The 22,362-nt window shown below is 40.2% G+C and overlaps 1 protein-coding gene across 3 annotated transcripts in view; it reads left to right on the forward strand.

The window, feature by feature from the left end:
* Nucleotides 1–22,362, forward strand: part of AMOTL1 (angiomotin like 1) — a 171,581-nt gene that overhangs the window by 94,917 nt on the left and 54,302 nt on the right. For all 3 annotated transcript variants that reach the window (XM_011926574.1, XM_011926575.1, XM_011926576.1), the window contains one exon: nt 21,659–21,950. In XM_011926574.1, the coding sequence (XP_011781964.1) occupies nt 21,659–21,950 (292 nt within the window). The remainder of the gene's footprint in view (nt 1–21,658; nt 21,951–22,362) is intronic.

The raw sequence follows: 22,362 nt of genomic DNA on the forward strand, positions 1-22,362 counted from the left end.
AGATATGTTTGGACAGGGAAGTTGGGACCCATTTGGTTGAGGTGTGTTTGACAGGGAAGTTGGTGATGACAGTCTCTGGGTGTCATACTAAGGAGTTTAGAATTTATCCATAAGCAATTGGGAAAAGCGGTGTTCTTAGGCAGGGATGGTATGTGGATGTCTAATAGCTGATTTTGGTGGCAGTGCATGAATTAGAGGAAAGGGAGACCTTCGCCACAAGGAGCTCCAGGATGCTTTCAGTAGTCCAGATCAGAATTGGTGAGGGTGGCCGAAGCTTGGGCAGTGAGAATAGAGGAGCATTATGTGCTAAGAGAGGTAGGGAAGTAGAATTGACAGGGTTTAGGGATTGGTTAGATACAGAAGTTCTGGAACAGGGAAGATGGAAATAAGGGAATTACGAATCAAGCTCTCAGGGGATAAACTGGGTCTGAAGATCACACTTTGGGAGTCAGAAGTGTTTAGATGTTGCTGACTTTGAAGGAGGAGCAGGGAACATGAACAGAGAAGACACATGGCCACTGCCTGTTATTGGATATGTCATTTTCATGAAGGGCTTTATTTATCTGTTTCTAAATTGAACAAGCCAGGGTTTCCCCAAACGACCTCAGTGGCTATGTGCAGGACATACCTTGGCTGTACATTTTCTGAAAAAGGAGAGGCTGGAGCTTGGCAGAGGGAGAGTGGCCTGATCTGCCACTGGCTTCCCAGCACTGACACATTTCCCCACATTAGGCTGAGAATGCCAGCTCGGAAGCAGCATAACCAACTGTGAGACCTTGGCCAGGCAGGAGAACGCATTCTCCCTAAGTGGGCATAACCCAACTCCTCCCAGGAATCCAAGATGGGACCCAGGAGGCTCTTCTTCCTCCTTTATAGCCCCTCGTGTCATAAACGATAAAATCCCTGGTATTTGCATCACAATGATTTACCACAGTTGTTTAAAATAAGCCATGATGTCATTCCACCATCATACCAGAGTTTAGCTTATTATATTTCACCCTTTTTCCCGATAATTTAACTCAGCTTCTAGAGCTTGATAGAGGGGAAACTATCCTGAAATGAAATCCCCTTCCTCTTCTTTGCTTTACTATTTGTAAAGTAATATATACATACCATAAAACGCATACAGTGGATCACTTTGCCTTTTGTTATTTGGTAGTAATAGGTGTGATGTGAGGTGGGAGAAGTGGTCAGGGGCAGAGGGGAACACTTTTGGAGGTCATTTGTCTCAAAGTTATGACGTTAGAAAGAAGAAGAAATGTGTGAGGGATTTGAGCTGACTGCCAGGCTTGGCAGCTGGTTGATATGACGCATCAAATGTCTCAGGAGACGTAACAGACAGGCGATTGAGGCTGGGCCCCAGAGCCACAAGGCCCCTTTGTGAACAGGGCCATGGCTAGCCAGCATGGCTCCAGTGGTGCAGCCCTTGGCTGACTGGGTAAACAGTGTTGCATCCACACCAGCCCTGCTTCAAACATGTTCAACGTGGCCTGAACTCCAAGTATTGGACCTAAAACTCAGCAGTGTGTGAGGTTCAACTTACCTGTGACCCAGAAGACGAGTAGGGCCCCTTTCATTTCACTGACACATTATCTTGTACTTAAAGGGTTATCTATTTGTCATTAATCATGATGGTTTAGGAAGCTGCAGGCCATTGTATACATACATACAACCACATAGACTCCTGGACTAGAAGGAGACGCCTCTGATGGAGATCATGGAGTCCATCTCCCTGGCTGATGCTGCAAATGTGGGCTCAGTGTGTAATGAATATTCAGTGGTTTGGTCCAACCCATTACATTGCTGAGACGTTACTCCTTTTTGCCTAGAGGCAGAAAGCTCCAAAGAGACAAGTGATAGAACTTATGAGAAGAGTAAGAATTTGAATTTTTTGTGATCACTCTTGACTCACCATAGCTTACAAATTCTCTCACCTGCTCTGATGCCCTAAAGATGGAGATGTTTGGTAGATGATTGTAAGGCCCTTTAGGCTCCTTTCATGGGAACTCTCTGGGAGATGAGGCCTTGACCTCGTTGACTTGACCCACCTTGGCCCATGTGGGTGAGCTACTGTGGCTGGTGGGGATGGGAGTGCTAAGGCAGCAGAGGCCTGCAGGGAACATGTGCTGGCTATGGATGAAGGCCCTGGTTTTCCTCTTGTTCCACTATACATTTTCGTCAACCTGAAAGTGTAAATGGATAAGAATGAGGACAAGATGGGAATTAGACAGGTTGTTACTGTGGAGAATTGTGACCACCCCCACCCCTCAGCAAAGGCAAGCATTTGGATATTAATTCTGACTCTTTGTGGAAACAGACCACTTACAGAAGTAGTGACTTGGCTTATGCAATCTGCACTGTTAATGGAAATGAATGCATGAATGAATACCAAGGGATGATCTGATTTTTATCAAAGCAGTTTGGAATATATTAGTCAACATGTATATTTGTTTTCCAAAGAAGGCTATCTATATTTCAAAACATTTGGGAACTAGAGATGCTGAAAAATTATTTACAGTATCCTACTTTCATAATACACCCACTAACATTTTTCCTGTACAAATTAATTTTTTCACGTTATAATCATAAATTATATTGTTTAGTATCCTAGCTTTTGAAAGATAGCATTGTATCACAAGCTTTTTTCCTCAATCCTTTATATTTTCAAAACCAACATTGTTATTGCTGTATAATATGTCATAAAGTATACCATTTACACCATTTTCTCCATAATAGAGTGAACAACAACATGCATATCAAATTATCTATGTTTTGGCTTACTTCCTTATGAATCATTATTTAGAAATGAAATTATTGGGTAAATTATAATAAACATTTAAAAGCTTCTGATGCCAGAAAACTTTGTAAAAATATTACAATGCCTATTTTACTGCACTTTGACCATGTTAGTTATTACATCATTATAATTGCAAAATCTTTGCTAATTTAATAGGCAAATAGTGTTTTGTTGTTGCTGTTGTTGTCTTGAGATGCCTGTCGCTCAGGCTGGAGTGCAGCAGCGCAGTCACAGCTCACTGCAGCCTCTACCTCCCAGGCTCAAGTGATCCTCCCACTGTAGCCTCCCTAGTAGCTGTGATTAGAGGCATGTGCCACCATGCCCAACTAACTGTTGTAATTTTTTTTTGGTAGAGATGGGGTTTCATCATGTTGGTAAGACTGGTCTTAAACTCCTGGGCTCAAGCAGTCTATTCACCGTGGCCTCCCAAAGTGTTAGGATTACAGGTGTGAGCCACTGCACTCTGCCTGCAAATAGTCTTAACTTCCTATTTGAACTCGTTGTAACTAACTAGGTTAATTTGAGGGGGGGGAGGGAAGTATGCTTTGCTATTTAGATTTATTTGATCTCAAAAACAGGCTTTTTATGTTTCTTGTTCTTAAGACTTGTATATTATAATGGATTCAGCATAAACTAAAATCTGTTTTTTTCTAATACTTGCTCTGATTGTCCATTTTCTAGAACTCCGTCTTCACCCTTAGCGGGTGACAATGGAGCCATTGTGGTGGTGGTAGTGGTAGCAAGAGGATGAATGCTTACTGTGTGCCAGGCACTTTTAAGGATCATCTCCCTTAATCTTTACAACAACTCTAAAGAGGGGGTACTATTAATATCACAATTTTTAGATACAATGAAAACTTAGGCTTAGAGAGTGAGATTAACTAACTTGATTACAGCCTGCAGCTTGGAAGTACAGGAGCCAGGTGCAAACCTGGAACTCTTTGTGCACACTGAGTCTCCCATGAGGGTGAACTCTTGACCACTGTACTTTGCAGTGGAGCCACAGATTTAAGCTTTCACTTGGGGTCACTAAATCTGGTAAATTTCTAATCAGATTTATAGAATATATCACATGTGATGTCCAGCCTGTGCTCTGCCCACCTTCTGTTTTTTTCAACAGGACCAGAATTCTGGTGAAGTATTCTAGACTCTAGGAGGAAAGCTGTCTGGATACCTCTTTTGCTTCAGATACCTGGGAAGACTGTCACAGACCAGACTTAATGGGGCCGACAGCTCTGGGTGTGGGCTTTCGTCTGTCTTTTGGTTTGCTTTTATTTGGAGGTGCTTTCATTCCTAGGGGGAGGGTTGTGGGTTTTCTTTAGACATTTTTATTAGAATGTTTCCATTATGAAAGATGATAAATACTAATTTAAGACTGATTTGTGTGTTTTAGACAGTATCAGTTTGGAAAAGACTAAGAATGACTCCTGTCAATGAAAAGAACACTTAAGGCTCTGTTTCCACTCTCTCAGCCTGTGCATTGCCTTTTTGGCCTCTATCTTGGTTCAGTCTTGTCTGTTCAGCATAGGGGATTTGATTTACTAGCTTCCCAGAAGTGGAGAGAAGAGTGGTTACTGTTTATTAATATTTTGTTCATCTATGAATACGTTCATTTGATTTTTTGGTATGTAGATAGATATTTTATAAAAGCGTGACATGGTAGTGTTTGGCCCAGCCCTCCTATCCTAGGTTGATTAAAATATAAGATGATGTCAAAGCCAGAGGAGCTGTGGGTATCCTATCATAGAGCAGGCTTCTTGCCTTGTCACAGGACAGCCATCACCACCACCTTCTTTCTCATCAGGGCAGGGGGCTTGCAGTGTCATACATTAAGTGAGGGAATCTATGGTATGATCTATTCCCCAAATCACTATTTTCCTTTAAAAAATGCATTATGCATTTTCCCCCAGAAAACCTGATTTGGTTTTATTGAAAATAGAGTCAGAGGCACTGACATTCTCTGGGTACATGCCCACTGACAGTGCAGGGAGGAGGGACAAGTAAAGTGGGGGCAGCCCAAGGGTACATTTGGCAAATTAAAGATAATGCCTATCCTCAGGGATCCCTGTCAGCTCAGTAGTGCAGCGAGTCCAGTCTAAACACGAACAAGCATGAAGATATTTGCTAAATCACAGGCCTTACTCCTAGTGGGCTCTGTGTTTGGAATGTGCCATATTACAAGAAAGAAGGTTTGGTGGTCCTGTCTTACTCTGTGTTGAACATGGCTGGAGGAGGGAGGAGAATTTTGGGAGTAAGTGTATGTTTCCAAAATGGGGAATTATGATTTGCAGTTTATGCAGTCATGAAAATGACTTGCTTTGTGGGATGAAAAGGTAAGCCAGACCCAGGGCTGTTGGATTAAAAACGATGCATTGCCCTTAACGAAAATGAGGCCATGGAGCCTTATTTAAATTCCACCAGCTGAACATGTGTTTTGAATACCAGCATGGGAACTCAGGAGTTTCTCCAGTATTTAAGCTGAATTATGGCTGGATGAACAAAATAAAATGCCCTGTGTGTCTTGACAAACGGCTCTGCAGCCTGGGTATTTCAAGAAGCTAGGGTCAAGTTCAGGTTACTTTCTCAGGAAACCTAACAATTCCAACTGTAATGCATTAAATGAGTGACTTCTCTAAACAGGAGGGTTATCTGTAGCCACCCTAGATAGCAATGATTCTGATCTTAGTTTACCCAAGAGTAGAGTCTTCATTTGAACAGTTATGACATTTAAGGTGTCTATATGATCAAAGGGGTCCAAGTGGGGAGTTCCATGAGTTTGCAAAAAAAAGAGAAAACATTCAGGGGGTTTGGGTTCTGGCTCTTCCTTCTGGTAGCAAATTGCATAAGTTCTCAGAGCCTCAGTTTCCTTATCTGCTAAATGTTACAGCTGATTTTTTTCCCTAAAGCTATTAGGTTGGTGCAAAGTAATTGTGGTTTTTGCCATAATAACTGATTTTCTTCCTTAGATAAATAAAACATATTCATTGCACAAAATCTAGAAATACAGATAACTTCCATTCCACCCCCCAAAAGAAAGAAAATAGAAATTGCCTCAGTCTTATTATCCAGAGATACCACTGTTAAATCCTCTGTTCTCTATGTTGCTTCAAGGACCAGAAAATTATAGGAAAATACTGTAAGTTGCAAAGCTGTATATAAATAAGAGGTATTTTTATTGAGTCAATGGAATTCAAATTTGAACCTCTTCACAGCCAAGAAGCCCTATATTATTTAACCTCATTTAAATTTCATTTTCTTTACATTTTTTCTGATTATTAAAATAACAATGCTGAGTTTTTGGGTTATCTATGTTTTCTAATTTTTCTATATATAATGTACATTTATTAATAAAATTTTTTTAAGTAGCCATACATGTTCATTGTAGAAAATGTGTAAAGAACAGAAAAGTATCAAGAGTAGAAGAAAAATCTGTAGTCCCATTACTTGTAGTAATAGCTCCTTCCGGTCTTTTTTTCCTTTTGCAATAGTTCCTTCCAGTCTTTTTTCTTGGGATTATTTTTTACAAAGGCAGAAGCCTAATATGTATTATATCTTGAGAAATTTGTTAATATTGACAAACTGAGAAATGTTTTGATCTTAATTTCTCTATTATTTTTGCATAGGAAAATGTGTACTTAGCCCCTGCATTTTCTCTTTATGAATTACTTTACTACATCCTTTGTTTACCCATTGATTTTTTTTTATTTTCTTGCCATGTTTTGCAAAATTTTTGTCAAACAAGCTATTTTTTATTACATATTAGCCTGATGGCCTAATTATAGATGAACATAGAGTTTAATACATTGAGTTTGGCTTGTTGATCACCATTGATGCTTGAGGATCTGGGGACCACAGAGTGGGAACAGCTAGTCTGTTGCATGAGTTGCTCTGATGCTCACTGAAATCTGGAACTGGTTCTCCAGAACCAGGCCTTCTGGGGTACATGCACAATGGTCTAGAGCAGCACTCACTGTTCAATAGAAATGTAACGTGAGCCATGTATCTCATTAAACATTTTCTAGCAGTGACATCTTAAGAAGTTTGAAAGAGACAAATGAAATTAATTTTAAAGCATAGTTTAGTTAACTCATTTAGAAACATTAAAAAAATTTAGTTAACCCATTATATCCAAAATACTGTCATTTTAACAGGTAATCAATATTAAAAACTCTCAGTGAGGTATTTTCCTTTTCTACTAAGTCTCCAAATTCTTTTTTTTTTCTTTTTTTTGAGATGGAGTCACTTTGTCGCCCAGGCTGGAGTACAGTGGCTCGATCTCAGCTCACTGCAACCTCCGCCTCCTGGGTTCAGGTGATTCTCCTGCCTCAGCCTCCCAAGTAGCTGGGACTACAGGCACATGCCACCACGCTGGGCTAATTTTTGTATTTTTTAGTAGAGATGGGGTTTTACCATGTTGGCCAGGCTGGTCTCGAACTCCTGACCTCAAGTGATCCACCCACCTCGGCCTCCCAAAGTGTTGGGATTACAGAATGAGCCACTGCGCCTGGCCCTAGGTCTTAAAGTTCTGATGTCTGTTTTACCCTTAGAGCACATCTCAGTTCAAACTATCCACATTTCAAGTGCCTAGTAGCCTAGTGGCTAGTGGCCACTGTCTGGACAGTGTAGGACTAGAAGGAATGAGAATCTGTCTGAGAGCATGTACTGACATGCACCGACATCAGTCCAGACCATGCTCTGGTTGTGCATGGCACTGCATTCCGTGGTGCTGGATCATGCTGTGATTCCTCACACAGGCTGTAGGGACAGGGACTGTGATTCTTAGCTCATGGTCTTCGAAGTTCGGAAGGGCAATCCAAGGGTGGTGCTTCTTGCCTTTCTTCTGTCATCCATTAGCAGTGTGTGATGATAACAGAAGCTAACCATTTTGAAGTGCTTTCCTAAAGAGAGACACTAAGCACATCATCTCATTTCATTCTCACAATAACTCTGTGAAGTAGGTACTATTATCACCATTTAATGGTGAAGAAGAGGTTAAAACTTGTCCATGATTACAAGGCTAAAGAAGGGCAGTCCTAGGATAAAAGAAAGAGACCCTGTATTAAGGAACAGTGCACTCCTGTACCCACATGGTGGGGTACCCTGATGAGGTGGGAATATGGTGGGCTCTAGGCCCATTATTTGCCTTGTACAGACTGTGAGATCTGTGGTTTGTCATGTGAATCCTCTGAGCCTTGATTTGGATGCTCATAAAATAGGATAATACCGTATATGGAATGAGAGCAGTGAATGCCCAAGTTTGTGAGAATTAAAGAACGCAGTGATGTAAAGTGCTATTTATTCAAGGCACATTTATTTGCAAGCATAATGTAAAAACGTGAGTTTATTTATGAAGGCTTGCTGTATGCAGAGGAGCAAATGGACGGTTGATCAGATGTTACTGATGACCTTGTTTCCTCAATCCGAATACATCATTGCTCCAGTTTGAGCTGCCTTCTGTGACCTCAAATTCATGAGAAGAAGGGCAGTGGCACCAAGCTATGTTATCATATTGGCAACTTTATGATTCCAGAGTCCACTTATAATATCCAGAACAAATCTAAATGCCAGAGAGCTCTCCCTTAATATAGTGTTGAAGGTTTATCTATTTATTTGAAAACCCATCAAGCAGATATGGTCTAACTTACTCTTAAGCTTTAGGACTAAATTGATAAAAGTTTATTGGGTGCCAATTCAGTGTAAGTCATAATTGTCTGTCTTTAGAAAATTTGCATGTTAATGATAAGGGAGAAAAGATGCACATATATAAAATATTCAGTGGTATTATTTCAAATAGAAATTTAAGAGAACCAGTAACATGACATAAAGCCAGTGAGGGTGACTCAGGCAGAGTTGTAAATTCAGAGGAAAGAAATGGGTGCAAATTCTGGGAGTTGGGCTGTATACAGCATGGCCCAGATCAGGGATGTTCTGTCTTTTGGCTTCCTTGGGCCACACTGGAAGAAAAATAATTGTCTTGAGCCACACACAAAATACACTAACACTAACAATAGCCAACGAGCTTAAAAAAAATATCGCAGAAAAGTCTCATCATGTTTTTAAAGTTTATGAGTTTGTGTTGGGCTGCATTCAAAGGCGTCCTGGGCTGCATGTGACTCGCATTGGACAAGCTTAGCCCAGATCATTGACAATGGAGGACCAGCCTAGGACCTATATTTTGTCTCTTACACATAGCTTTTAAATTCATATGATTTCGGTTTTTCATATATAACTGTGGACTTGGGAGAAGAGGCACTTGCAGCCCTGCTCAGACATATTTAAATAGTCAGTCAGTTTGGTAGCAGAGGGAAAAGCCGTCACTTCCTGTGTGTTCCAAAGCTCATTTGGTTCCTAGAGAAAGGAGAAAGAGCTGTTGTTTGACCTCCTGAACCTGGGTTTTCTCATGAAAATAGGGGCAGTGGTGCCTGTCTCATTTCTGTGAGAATTAAGCAAGATGATGGAATGTAGTGCCTAGGAAATAGCACAGACCTTCAATAAATGCTAGTTGAATCCTCTTTGTAGGCAAGATATTAGCCTGAGAGCAGATAATGATGTTGAATGTAAGTTCCAGTTTGAGAAAACAAAGAGGCAGGCTGCTAGCCCTCCTGCTTACCTGAGGTTGCCCATTTAGGATGTAGAGCGTGGACACAATGATGGCTCAGATTGGGCCGCAGATGAGCGTTAAGAACTCAGGAGCACAGGTCCAGAGGATGGCTGCCTTCCCTTTTGCATTCACCAGTGTAGGGAAGTAGTTCACTGCAGGGACTCTGGAATTGGAAAGCTCAGGCCTGAATCTTGTTTATGCCTGTGTCATCTTTATCTGTTTCTATATTTTGCAAGTTACCATCCCGTGTGTTGTTTTCTTTTTCTGAATAAACTGATAATGATATCTGTCATATAAAGGTCAAAATGCAATGATGCATGTAGCAGTGGATACCCTAGTGGCTGGATTATAAAAAGTGTTCAATAAATGTTTGCCATCGTAGAAAAAATTTACCAGGCTTCTCATGAATGTCCAGTGTTAGACTCTGTATTAGGGGCTGTGGGATACAATGATGATAATTATAATCATGGTAAGAACATCTAACATTTGTGCAGTCCTTACTGTGTATCAGACTCTAACAACTGTATAAGTGGCATTGTAGTCCCATGAAACGGAGATACAGGATGTCTAGTAAGCTTCCTCTCTGATTTCACAATCTAATAGGGAAACAGGCTCACAAATAGGCAATTAGAGCATGGAGTTCTAGTCACAAGTAGTTTATCAATAAGTGTGGGCTCCCATCCTCTCTTTTCCCTTTTTCTTTTTTTTTTTTTTTTTGAGACGGAGTCTTGCTCTATCGCCCAGGCTGGAGTGCAATGGCACTATGTCGGCTCACTGCAAGCTCCACCTCCCGAGTTCACGCCATTCTCCTGCCTCAGCCTCCCGACTAGCTGGGACTACAGGCGCCCGCCACAGCGCTAGGCTAATTTTTTTTATTTTTAGTAGAGAGGGGCTTTCAGTGTGGTCTCGATCTCTTGACCTTGTGATCCGCCCGCCTCGGCCTCCCAAAGTGCTGGGATTACAGGCGTGAGCCACCGCGCCCAGCCTCTTTTCCCCTTTTCTTTGCGTCCCCATTACTGGGACGTGTTTATCCTGATAGGGGCCCATCAATAACATTATCTTTGCAAGCCGAGGATGGGCTGTTTCATAGCACTGGTACGATTTTCTGTGAAATTGTCCTGTTCCCTCCTGACACTCTTTCTCCCTCATTTGCACTAACTCAGATCTGCTTATACAGACCCTTGAGCTCACTCACCCCAGCTGGCTGAGCAGTGGAGCCAAGGAATAGAAGTTTCTGTCCTGCCTGCAGTTTGTCCATTGTAATGTGGTATTTATTAGCATGAATGTGTAACTGAGTTATTTGTGAGGCCAGTGCTCTCTGTTTGATAGAAAACTTCCCATTTTGAAAAAGCCCATTCTTTTCTATCCCTTAAGCTTGGCAAACCTGCCTTTTCTGCACTGTCATTCAGGTAACTAGTCACCATCACTGACAACGTATGCTGGCATCAAGAAAGCACTATCGCCTGATTTCGGCCTCTCTCCTTGGTTTTCCTTGTAATTGCTACATGACATAAAAAGATGATGGAGAAGATAAGCTCCCAGTTGACCATAAGTGACTTCCAAATCCCAGAGTTAAATGCTAAAAGATGGAAGCCCCATCCGAAGCTACCTGAGTAGGAGGGGAGGGAGTTGTAGACTCATCTGTGCCCACCTCAGCCGGTAGGAGACAGCTACGTTTCTTCTTCACATTAAGTGAAGTGTGAAGGGGAATACTCAGGAAGTGGGAATGGGTTTCTGCCCTTTCATTTGAAAGCAGTGGTGTAATTTGTGGTATTTTGACTCTTACCAAGATAACCTCTTGCCCTGAAAAATGTGTTATTGTAGGATTTAGCCAGCCTGCAGGAAGCACTGACTCAGTGACAGATATGTGGTGTTTTGTGTCCATTCCTGATCGAAGCTCCTGTGACCTGAGGTGAAAGTGGGACATTGTGAATTTCACTCTTGTGGAGTTGGACCTCTTTGTACACACGAGACGACATGTATATTCACACACACTTCAGCGTGGAAGGGGCACAAATTCACCAAGATGCAGAAACGCTTTGTGTCTAAAGAGATGGCAGGTTATGCAGTGGGTGTGTAGCGAGAGAGAGGAGGGATGATTTAGGTGTCTCCGCCGATAACATTCTTTTCTGAAAACTGCGGATGGTTGCAAGGTGAAGTCACTTACGGAATAAAGAATTGCATTGAGCTCTCCAGTTCTTTACCTTGCCTGGGGAACTTTGATCCCAGTTATTTCAACATGAAATGGAAGGGCTGCTAAATTGAAGGCCTAAGGAAATACATCCTGAGCCCAGATGGAGTGTCTTGAGTTTAGTTACCAAGCAAGGCCTGAGGCTAATTACTCTATTAGGATCTGTTGGACTTATTCCGAGGCAATTTATGTGAAGGTCTGCGTATCCCTGTAGGGAAGGCTGAAGTGATCCTTGTCAAATTGTCTTCTAGAGTTTGACATTTAGCTGTTAGGAGTTGCATTCAGAGGAAACCTGGCTGTGAGAAATACTTAGAAAATGAGAGATACAGAGGCTGATAGGCTCGCAAACATTTCAGCAAATATACTTAAAAGGAAAATAAGGCTCGGCGACCTCCTGTGGAGAATGGGGGTAGCTCTGAGCGCTTTGGCTGTGGATGGCTACAAGTTATGGAAGGTCACACATGTCACTGTTACTGGTTAGAAGCAGCTGGCTCTTCAGAGGACTGACTCAGCCCTTTGATACAGAATGTGGATGATTTGGGGTTTCATGCTAATGCTTAGTATCTAACCTGCAGTTCCCCGATTGCGACCCAGTGGTTGACATTAACAGGAAAATGAGTTTCCCAAGTCTCTGCAGAAGAGAGACAGCTATGGTTGGAGAACTACACAACAAGACTTTGTTTGCTTTTGTGAATGGCAAATAAATCTCGGGACCCCAAAATCACTAAGCCAAAGGGAAAAGTCGAGCTGGGAACTGTATCAGGCAAACCTGTCTCCTATTTTATTCTTAAGATAGCTACAAAGATAAAACAAACAAAAAACTATTTACTTTCCTCACAATTTGCCCGCAAGGAAATTCCATATGAACAAAGGATAGACACAACTCAAAATCATCCCTCTGTTTACCTGACAAATTCATGTGATTCTTTCTCTGCCCTATTATTTCACTAAGCCAGACTAAGGCGTAAGTGACTCTTCTTTTACCCTCCTCTTACATGTAAATTGTGTATTCAGTTGAAAGCTAATCAGAGACTCAAAATAATGCAACAGGTTGTCTCTTATCTACCTATAACCTGGAAGCCCCCTCCCCCACTTCAAGTTGTCCTGCCCTTCTGGATCAAACCAATATACATCTTACATTCATTGGCTGTGTCATGGGTGTATTCTTAAACTTGACAAAGTAAACTTTCTAAATTGATTGAGATCTGTCTCAGATACTTTTGGGTTCACAAATTGGAAACCTGAAGGGATTCTGAGTGGTGGTTCCCCTGTCCTTTGACAAATCTCCTACGGGTGCTTGGTAGCAGCTTAAGCTACCTTTATGGCTCAGATCAATAGGACAATTTGCTGAGGCCTGGGAACTCCCCCTCCAGAGAATCCCTGATCTCCCCAATGTGATCGAGATATAAAGTTTATTTTGCTGTACAGCTCCTTTTCTGGAGTCTTGCTTTCTTCCAACAAGGAAGGCAAGTTTTTCTGCATGATGGAGTGCAGGTAATTCCTTTCTGGAGTTTTAGCTTGCTTCCAACAGGGAAGGCAAGTTAGAGGTTTTTCCTGTTTCTTGGATGGTAGAGAGCAGTCATTAGCCTGAGGCCCACTCCTAGGTAAGTAGCTGAATTGGAGTTTTGTCTTGGCTAAATTTAACAACCAGCTGGTCTTAATTTCTCCTTACCTTTAAAGTGCTTAGTAATTGTATAAATTGTGAGATTGTTTGTTTTGCATAACTGTTTTGTTGTTGTTGTTGTTGTTGCTTGTTTATTTCTATTGTTGTTTCCATCTTTTTCCTGTTGGGTTTGACCAGCTCTGTCTGACTTGATCAAATCCAAGGGAGAGTTTAAAATTATGGGGAACAAGGCCTCTGATTTGGCTAAATTCCCATAACTGGAAAAAAAAAAAAAAAGGGAAAAGGAAAATGACAGCCAGCAAAAGGAAAAAAACAATTCTTTTTTTTTTTTGGTCTGGGAGGTTGAGTCTTGCTCTGTCGCCCAGGCTGGAGTACAGTGGCGTAATCTTAGCTCACTGCAACCTCCACCTCCCAGGTTCAAGCGATTCTCCTGCCTCAGCCTCCTGAGTACCTGGGACTACAGGCACCTGCCAGCGCGCCCGACTAATTTTTTTGTATTTTTTGTAGAGATGGGGTTTCACCATGTTAGCCAGGGTGGTCTCGAGCTCCTGACCTCAGCCAATCCACCTGCCTCGAAAGTCCTGGGATTACAGGCTCCAGCAGGCCTGAAAGATTTTTGATTTTGACTACCTGAGGGACTTTATTTACGTAACAAGGGCACCTTTATTTACTTAACAAGCCAAGCCAAACTGGAGTAGCAATGGCTGTTGCCCTACGCTGCAGTTCAGTAGCTAAAGGTAGCTAAGGTTCTGCCCCCAATTTTTTGTCACCATGACAGCCTGGGTTTAGTTCCTAAATCAAGCTCTTTCTGGTTTGACATTTGTATTAGTTTTGAAATATCAGCAATTTGTTTTAGCTAAAATATGGTAATGAGATTTAAAAGTTTTTTTTTCTTAAGTAGCTCAATGGTTAGCAGTCAATTAAAAGCTAATATCCAAGAGGTGTGTGTATATGTGTGTGTGTGGTGGGGGAGGGGATTTTATATTTATTTTCTCTCCTAGGATCTTTTTTTTTTTGAGAAAAAGTTTTTTTCTCTTCTCAGTTGACTGAATTCTGTTTTCTCCATTTACTTCTGCTCTCTCTCCTTTCTCATGCCACACTCTGCTGCATAAGGGACCTGAAATAGTTTCTAATAGCCCAGGATTCCTTAAAGAAAACAGAGAAGGCACTGGACTCCCTTTGGGGGAGAAACCTCTGTTTTTCCTTATGGAACCCCAAGAATGTAAACAGATATGTTGGTCTCAGATCTTAAACTGCTTGCTTTGGTAGTATGTTACCTCATTTCTTTTCTTTTCTTTTCCTTTTTTTTTTTTTGCACTAAAATAGTTACTGTAGCAGAGATTACTCTGGGATGTTTAAAGTAAGAAAGAGTGTAGTTTAGACACTTAGAGAAATGTCTTTGTTTGAAAAAAAAAGTGCACTGTGAAAGTGTCACATGGTCTAGCCCCATACTAGTTCTCTTTTTGGAGACCCAGGATTCAGTGTGGGCTCTGCCCAGAGTTCACAGATCCAGTTAAAAGAGAGAGACTAAATTTAGAACTACCTATCTAAATAAAACTGGTTTCCTTATTCAATTCTATGATGGATTTCTATAATTTTATGTTTGACTTGACATCCGTTTTTAATCTCCCTGTAGTACCACCAGACTCTTTCTCTCTGTACCTTGAGATAATATAAATTTCACTATCTGATTTTTCACCCAAGAGTTGGTCCTTCAAGATGCAAAATTTAGGGCTACATAGCTGACATCTGTCTGGAGTAATAAAACAGGTTATCAAGAAATTAGAAGTCTAAAATAGTAGCAAAAAAAGAGTTGTTATGAATCTATAAGATCTATTTCTATCTACGTATATAGTATATCTATGTATTTGTGTCATGTGTATGTTTCACTACTAAAAATACATAAAAGCTCTAATTAATTGGCTTAAAGGAAAAAGTGCTTAAATCAAACACTTTATCAGAAAAAAATAGACTTTGAGCCAAACGTTTTTTCAAGTTTATGTGACTTAAGTAAATTTTTAATAAATAAGCTAGTTTTAAAAGTATTTGTGAAATGTAATTAGAAATGGCTTCAGAATTGTCAACATACTTTATTGTTTAGATTCATTGGTAAAGTGGCCTAATTGTCTCTGCTAGATGTAAAAATTTGGCATGAGGGCTATAAAGTTATGAATGTAACACAAAGGAAAATTATCTTTATGTAAAATTTGATAAATAAGGAATTCAATATTGTTCAGTAAATGAAAACAGCTAAATCCTGAGTTATTGGCAAAAACAAACAAACAAAAATTATCTAATGTTAAGGTTCTTAGGAAAACCTGAACTCCACAGGTTACAAAATGGTTAACATTTTTAATAATAACTATCACAGTTTTAATAAGTAATCTGGGTGAAAACACAATTAATTAGATAAATGTAGTGGAATAAATGCCTACAAATAAACTTATCACATAATTTAAAATCTAAAGTTAAATAATACATATTCATTGAATGTCTGGGTCATTTCTAATTTTTAAATAAATTATAGAAAAATGTTTTTCTGGAAAAGAAATGTGTTCTTATTTAAAGGAAAATAATTTTTGTCTATTCAAAGTTTATTTAAAAGTTATTGATAAAACAAGGTAATGGTAACCAGTGTATAAAAGCATTGTAAAAAAATTATAAATATAAAAAGATATTTTTGGCAAGAAAGGTTAAAAAGGAAAATAATTTTATATGAGAAAGAATCTTATATGGTAAATTTTTGTCCTAGAATAAAATGACTGGTTAAGAAATAAGGATGTTCAGGACAAACCAGAGAGTCCAAGTATGCCATGAATGATCTGTGTAAGTCATAATAAGATTTGTAAAAATAAAGTTTTATGGGGGAAGAAAAACTTTATATGATCAAGTTGTCTGTGATTAAAGAGAAATTATTTACAATGGTCTTTCTAGAGATTGCATTTTGATATTTTAAAAAAACACTTATGCACTAAAGAACTGGGTAGTACAATGAAACTTTCTTAAGGTATTGATTTACCCTTAACAAAATTACAAGACATTTTAATTTTTTTAACCCAAAGTTTAACTTTTATTGTGTCTTGCTGTTTCAGCTTCCTCTCCCCTTTTAAAAGCCCTGAAATAGTTAAATATCTCCTTCAACTCAGTTTTGGCTCCTGTAAGTTTTATTCCTCAGGTGCTGTTTGTTTGTTGTGGCCTTATGCTAAAAATGTTTTATCCTAAAGGCCTAAAGGAAATGTCTTCTCCAGCAAATCAGTCTGTGCTCTTGGCTTTAGATGGTTCTATGAATCTAAAAATTTTCACTTGTTACCTAAGAAATACTCTTTCTATGTCTACTTGAAGTACCCTTTTTATTAGTTTGACTTTCAGGTTATTGATAATAAATGGACACCCCACAGGGAATAGCAGTGGCACTGCAGAAGATCTTTTCTTTTGCCTTTTTGTAACTGGCCTAACAAACACATTTTATATTTTATTGAAATAAGTACCATTGTTATTAAGTTTTGGTTTGCTTAGAAAAAACTGAGATTAAAAATTTTTTCAAATTAAAGTTATCACATTCATATAACTTTCTGTATTTTGCTCTTAAAGTCCTTGTGTCATTAAGTTACAGAGCTTTGACTTCTGGGTCTAAACAGGACACCAAGTCCTCTTCAGTCTTAAACCCTGACAGCAGTTAAAACCACATCTTCAGATCCGGTAGAAGATGCCAACCAAAATAAACTGTGTTTGTGAGACACAGGGCCAGAAATTGAAGCTATCCAACTCCTCAAGACCCAGAGACTATTGTGGAAGAGGAGGGCATGAGATTGTAAGGGCCAATGTTGAGAGATAAAATTAGTTCAATTTCTCTATAAATTAACCATTAATACCAAATGACACTGATGCAAGACCAGCGTATGAGCCCTGTGTCAGATGAACACGCTTTTTTTTGGAGCATTAACTCACTCCTTCATAAGAGGTTATAAAAGTTATAAAAAGGTTTATGGATATTATATCTTATGGTCAAGATAATTAAAATTTAATAAATTTACTTACAGAATTTTAAAAGACACATTTAATTGGCCTCATGCTGTCTTTATTAGGGCTTGTTGTTTGGGAAGTTAAATCTCTCTCAATAAAGGTTTTTGCTTTTTTTTTGAAATCATTGAGTTCAATGATTTGACTCATTTCAATGATTGACTTATTTTATAACAACTTGTGATCCTATTTTGTGATATGAAGTGTTCTAAACTTTTTATATTTGACAGACTTCCAAAATCAAATTTTAACTTTAGTCCTCATTAATCTTTTGATATTAGATCCCTTGAAGTCCAAAAGAGACGTATACAGCTTATTTGATGTAATAAAATCATTCAGGAAGTAGTGTCAAATATGAAATGGGGTTTAACCTTCTTTGGATTATATTTATATAAATGTGTTATTAGTGTGTGTTCCAGAATTGTATGAGATTCCTGTGATTCTAATATGTCTTAGTAAATGTTAGTAGTAGTAATGGTGATTCTGATCTAAAATTATATGCCACAGAAATAATCCAGTTTCCTTGTCATTTGTGTCTTTAACCATGACTTTCCTCATCTAGTTGTTTCACTTTTATTCTTTTCAAAAGGTATTTTTTATAATCAGCTATAGGACTCTGACAGTTGTTCTTGAATGCAGATTTCTGATGACTTTGGAGACTGTGACACTAGAATAGAGGAAAAACTTGCAAGACTCCCATAGAAAGCTAATGTGTTCATAAACATCAAGCAGAACATGAGTTAATTACTAATGTAATTAGACTAATGAAAGACTGAAATAATTTTTTTATGGCTTTGTTTGAAATGTTGCTAATTCTTTTGTTTCTGCATCCAGAAAACCCTTTTTCTTTGAGCTATTTACAGCTTTTAATAATTGGGTCAGCTACATTCCTGTGAGCAAAATCCGAAGCGTATATCTCTCTACCTGATTCTCCAGAATTTGAAAACTATTTGCAAGTATATTTAATTTATAGCAGTATAGTTAGTTGCGTAAGTTCAGTAAGAATCTTTTTCTTTGTAATAGGACACAATTGGAGACACTGGTTATTTTACCAGGGCTTTCATTGGAATGGCATGCTTTTAGATATAACCAGATTGCTTTAAGGAATGGAGGTTGACTTGTAGAGCCAAGTAAAACCCTTTGGGAAAGCTGGACTTATACCTTGTCTACACAGTCCCTGTATAGGTTCCTGACCTGCAGTAAGTAAAGAATGTCACTTTCTGACAGACCCAGGAGCCCTGTTTTCTTGGGCCCTTGAGGTGAGGAATTCACCCAATACAGATATTTGCAGGCACAGGCTGGACTCAAAGCATTGAAGTCTAATCTGAGATTCCTTGTGAAATAAAGTTCCAGTAAAGTCAATTAAAAAGAAAAGAGCCTATATGGCAATTTTTTTTTTTTTTGCTGACTTTATGCAAATACTCAGGCCAAGTATGGTAAGACGAACACTTATTTTACACATAAATTTGTCTTGTGATTTGTCTTTAGTGAAAATGAGGACTGGAGAGAGAAAAATTATGTTTCAAAATAAACTGGACTACACTTGTTACTAGATTCTAGTCTTATCTAATGTTTTTCCATTTTTATTATTTTCTATAGTTTGGACTGAATTCTAAAATTTTTCCTGGCTACATGTCTCCAAAGTAATGTTTTTAATTGTTTTTTTTTCTTTCTTTCCTGTCCTATTTTCCCTCCATTTTTTTCTTGATTTAAAATCCCTGAAAATGAAGCTGTGCTTTCTTAAAGCCTTGCAAACTGAAGCTAGACAATGTAAGCTTCAGAAGAAAATAACAGCAAGTTATTTACATAAACTACTTTCATACCTGCCTATTGATGTATGGGCTTCAGAGTAGTATGGCCTATATCAATTTTCCAGGATTGTTCTTCATCTTGTTTGTTTGTTTGTTTCTCTTCCTCATCCTATTTTCTCTTCATAGGATATGAGATTTCACAACCTACTAAAAATGATCTTTCCTAATAACCTGGCACCTACCTTTCTAGGAGTAAACTGTCCTAGCCATGAGAGAGCAGACAAAACCTGAGACCAGAGGCTCATTCATTTTCTTATAAAATGCTTTTTCTGAAAGATGTGAAAGCAAAATAAATCTCAGAACCCCAAAATCACAAAGCCAAAGGGAAAAGTCAAACTGGGAACTGCATCAGGCAAACCTGCCTTACATTTTATTCTTAAATAAGATAGCTACAAAGATAAAAAAAAAAAAAAGCCACATACCTGCCTCACAATTTGCCCACAAGGAAATTCCTTGTGGACATAGGACAGACACAACTCAAAGTCATCCCTCTGCTCACCTGAGACAAAAGCATATGTTATTAGTTCCTCTGCCCTGTTGTTTCACTAAGCCAGACTAAGGTGTAAGTGACTTTTCTTTTATCCTCCTCTCACATGTAAATTGTGTATTCAGTGAAAAGCTAATCAGAGACTCAAACTAATGCAATCAGTTGTCTCTTTATCTACTTATGACCTAGTAGCCCCTTCCCCACTTGGAGTTGTCCAGCCTTTCCAAACCAAACCAATGTTCATCTTACACATACTGATTGACGTCTCATGTCTCTCATGTCTCCCTAACGTGTTTGAAACCAAGCTGTGCCCAGACCACCTTGGGCAGATGTGGTTATGATCTCCTGAGGCTCTGTCATGGGCACATTCTTAACCTTGCAAAATTATCTTTCTAAATTGATTGAGATCTGTCTCAGATACTTTTTGGTTCATACCCTTTATACTTCTAAACGTTGTTAGGAGCCCTTGGCTTAGGTTGAAAGAAAATACAGTGATTCTTAGGAAGCAGGTTAACTGAATAGTTAGGATGGAATTGTTAGGAATGGGGACGGGGATGGAAATTCATGATCTCAAAGATAGGAGCTAATACCAGGTATTTGAGCCATGAAGAGATATCCTTATGTGTTCTTTTTAACATGGCTAAAATTAGACTCTTGAGCTCTAGACCTTCCTCACCTCAGCAAAACAAATCAGTTTCTCCCCAAGACTTCTCATTTCATTAAATGGTGCCCCTATCAATTTGTGTAGAGCCCAAAATCCAGGAGTAATTTTTAATTTTCCCGACTTCCCTTCTCCCCATCCATGATATATACAAAACAAATCCCAATCTCTGAGCGTTTCTCTTCTGCCACTACTCTGAGCTCTCCTCAGTTCTCACCTAGACCACACCTGGGCCTCATTGGACTCCATACGTGTGTTCCTACCACCATGCACTGCATTCTGTGCACACCACAGGAGAGGCAGCTCCTCCCCTGGCCTCCAGACTTTACCTCCAAGGTAAAGTCTGGCCATGGCACCTGCCCATCACTCTAGGCTTATCTTGCACTGCTACTTGCTGGCAGTGCTTCAAACTTCTTGCTTGTGCCAGTGCTAATTCCTGCCTCAGGCCCTGTGCGCTAGCTCAGCATTTCCAACCTTTTTGGCACCAGGGACCCGTTTTGTGGAAGACAGTTTTTCCGCAGTCATGAGGTTGGAGTAGTTTTAGGATGATTCAGACACATCACATTTATTGTGCACTTTGTTTCTATTATTATTACATTGTCATATATAATGAAATAATTATGCAACTCACCATAATGTAGAATCAGTAGGAGCCCTGAGCTTGTTTTCTTGCAACTAGATCGTCCCATCTGGGTTGATGGGAAACAGTGACAGGCTATCAGGTATTAGATTATTATAAGGAAAAAACAACCTAGATCTCCTGCATGCACAATTCACAATAGGGTTCACGCTCCTATGAGAATCTAATGCCACTGCTGATCTGACAGAAGGTAGAGCTTAGGCAGTAATGTGAACCATGGGGAGCGGCTGTAAATACAGATGAAACTTTGCTCACTCACCTGCTTCTCACCTCCTGCTATGTGGCCCAGTCCCTAATAGGCCACAGATGGGTACTGGTCCATGGCCCAGTGGTTGGGGACCACTGTGCTAGCTGACCACCTCCTACCTAGAATACTCCTTTTCCCTAGTTCTTTACCCGCTCCATCCAACCCACTGGTTCTTGTCTGTCAGTGTGACTTCATCTCAAACCACCCCTCTCAGAGACTGCTTCTCTGCCCTCTCAGTAGGAAGTAGCCATGGGGTCATTCCCTGTCACATCACTCCACCTTATCTTTGGAGCGTACTTGTTAAGTTTTGATACTTGGCTTTCTTGTTGGGTGGCTTGCCTGTCTCTCTCCCTAGCATGTAAACGTCTGAGAGCAGGGACCTGGTCTGTCTTGGTTGCTGTTTCCCCAATAGCTGGAATGGTGCTGATTGAGATGGGAGCACAGTGAATACCTCCCACTGGGAAGTGCACTGATGGCCTCTGACTGTGGAAGCCATCAACAGTGCCAGTATTGTTGGGGCTTCCTTCCTGCTCCCACCATTTCCCCGGGCTCTAACTGCTGCCTTCCATTGCCTTGCAGCCGCCCGTGCCAACTTCCGTTCCCGTCAACCATGCAGCAGCACAGCCCCATGTCCTCCCAGACCTCCTCCACCAGCGGGCCGCTGCACTCTGTCTCCCTGCCGCTTCCACTCCCGATGGCCCTGGGCGCTCCACAGCCCCCGCCCGCTGCCTCCCCCAGCCAGCAGCTTGGTCCAGATGCCTTTGCGATTGTGGAGCGAGCCCAGCAAATGGTGGAAATATTAACAGAGGAGAACCGGGTGCTTCACCAGGAACTTCAGGGTTACTATGACAATGCCGACAAGCTCCACAAGGTATGTGACTTCCCTGGGGAATGGGAGGGAGACAAAATTCTTTACCTGGTCACAGGGAGTTGATGCACTGAGTGACTTGCCAACATTGCACTAGATCCCTTTTTTTATACTAGACCCTTTGCAAGGCTTTAGGGAGACGAAAATAAATATGACCCAGTTCTGACCTTGGAGGAGCTTACATTCCAAAAAGGGGAGAGAGTTGCATATGCTAACACCTTCAGTAAGAGTGTGAAGGGTCTACTGTAGGAACAGCAGAGGTGGCTCTTGATCAGAGACTCTGAGGCTAAGTAGGATTACCCCACTTGGACAAATGTAGAAGAGGGAACACGGAGAGTAAATAACATGGAGGGGGCCGGGTGCGTTGGTCCATGCCTGTAATCCCAGCACTTTGTGAGGCTGAGGCAGGTGGATC

Source organism: Colobus angolensis, unplaced genomic scaffold (assembly GCF_000951035.1).
Source record: "Colobus angolensis palliatus isolate OR3802 unplaced genomic scaffold, Cang.pa_1.0 Scaffold7, whole genome shotgun sequence".
Taxonomy (NCBI): domain Eukaryota; kingdom Metazoa; phylum Chordata; class Mammalia; order Primates; family Cercopithecidae; genus Colobus; species Colobus angolensis.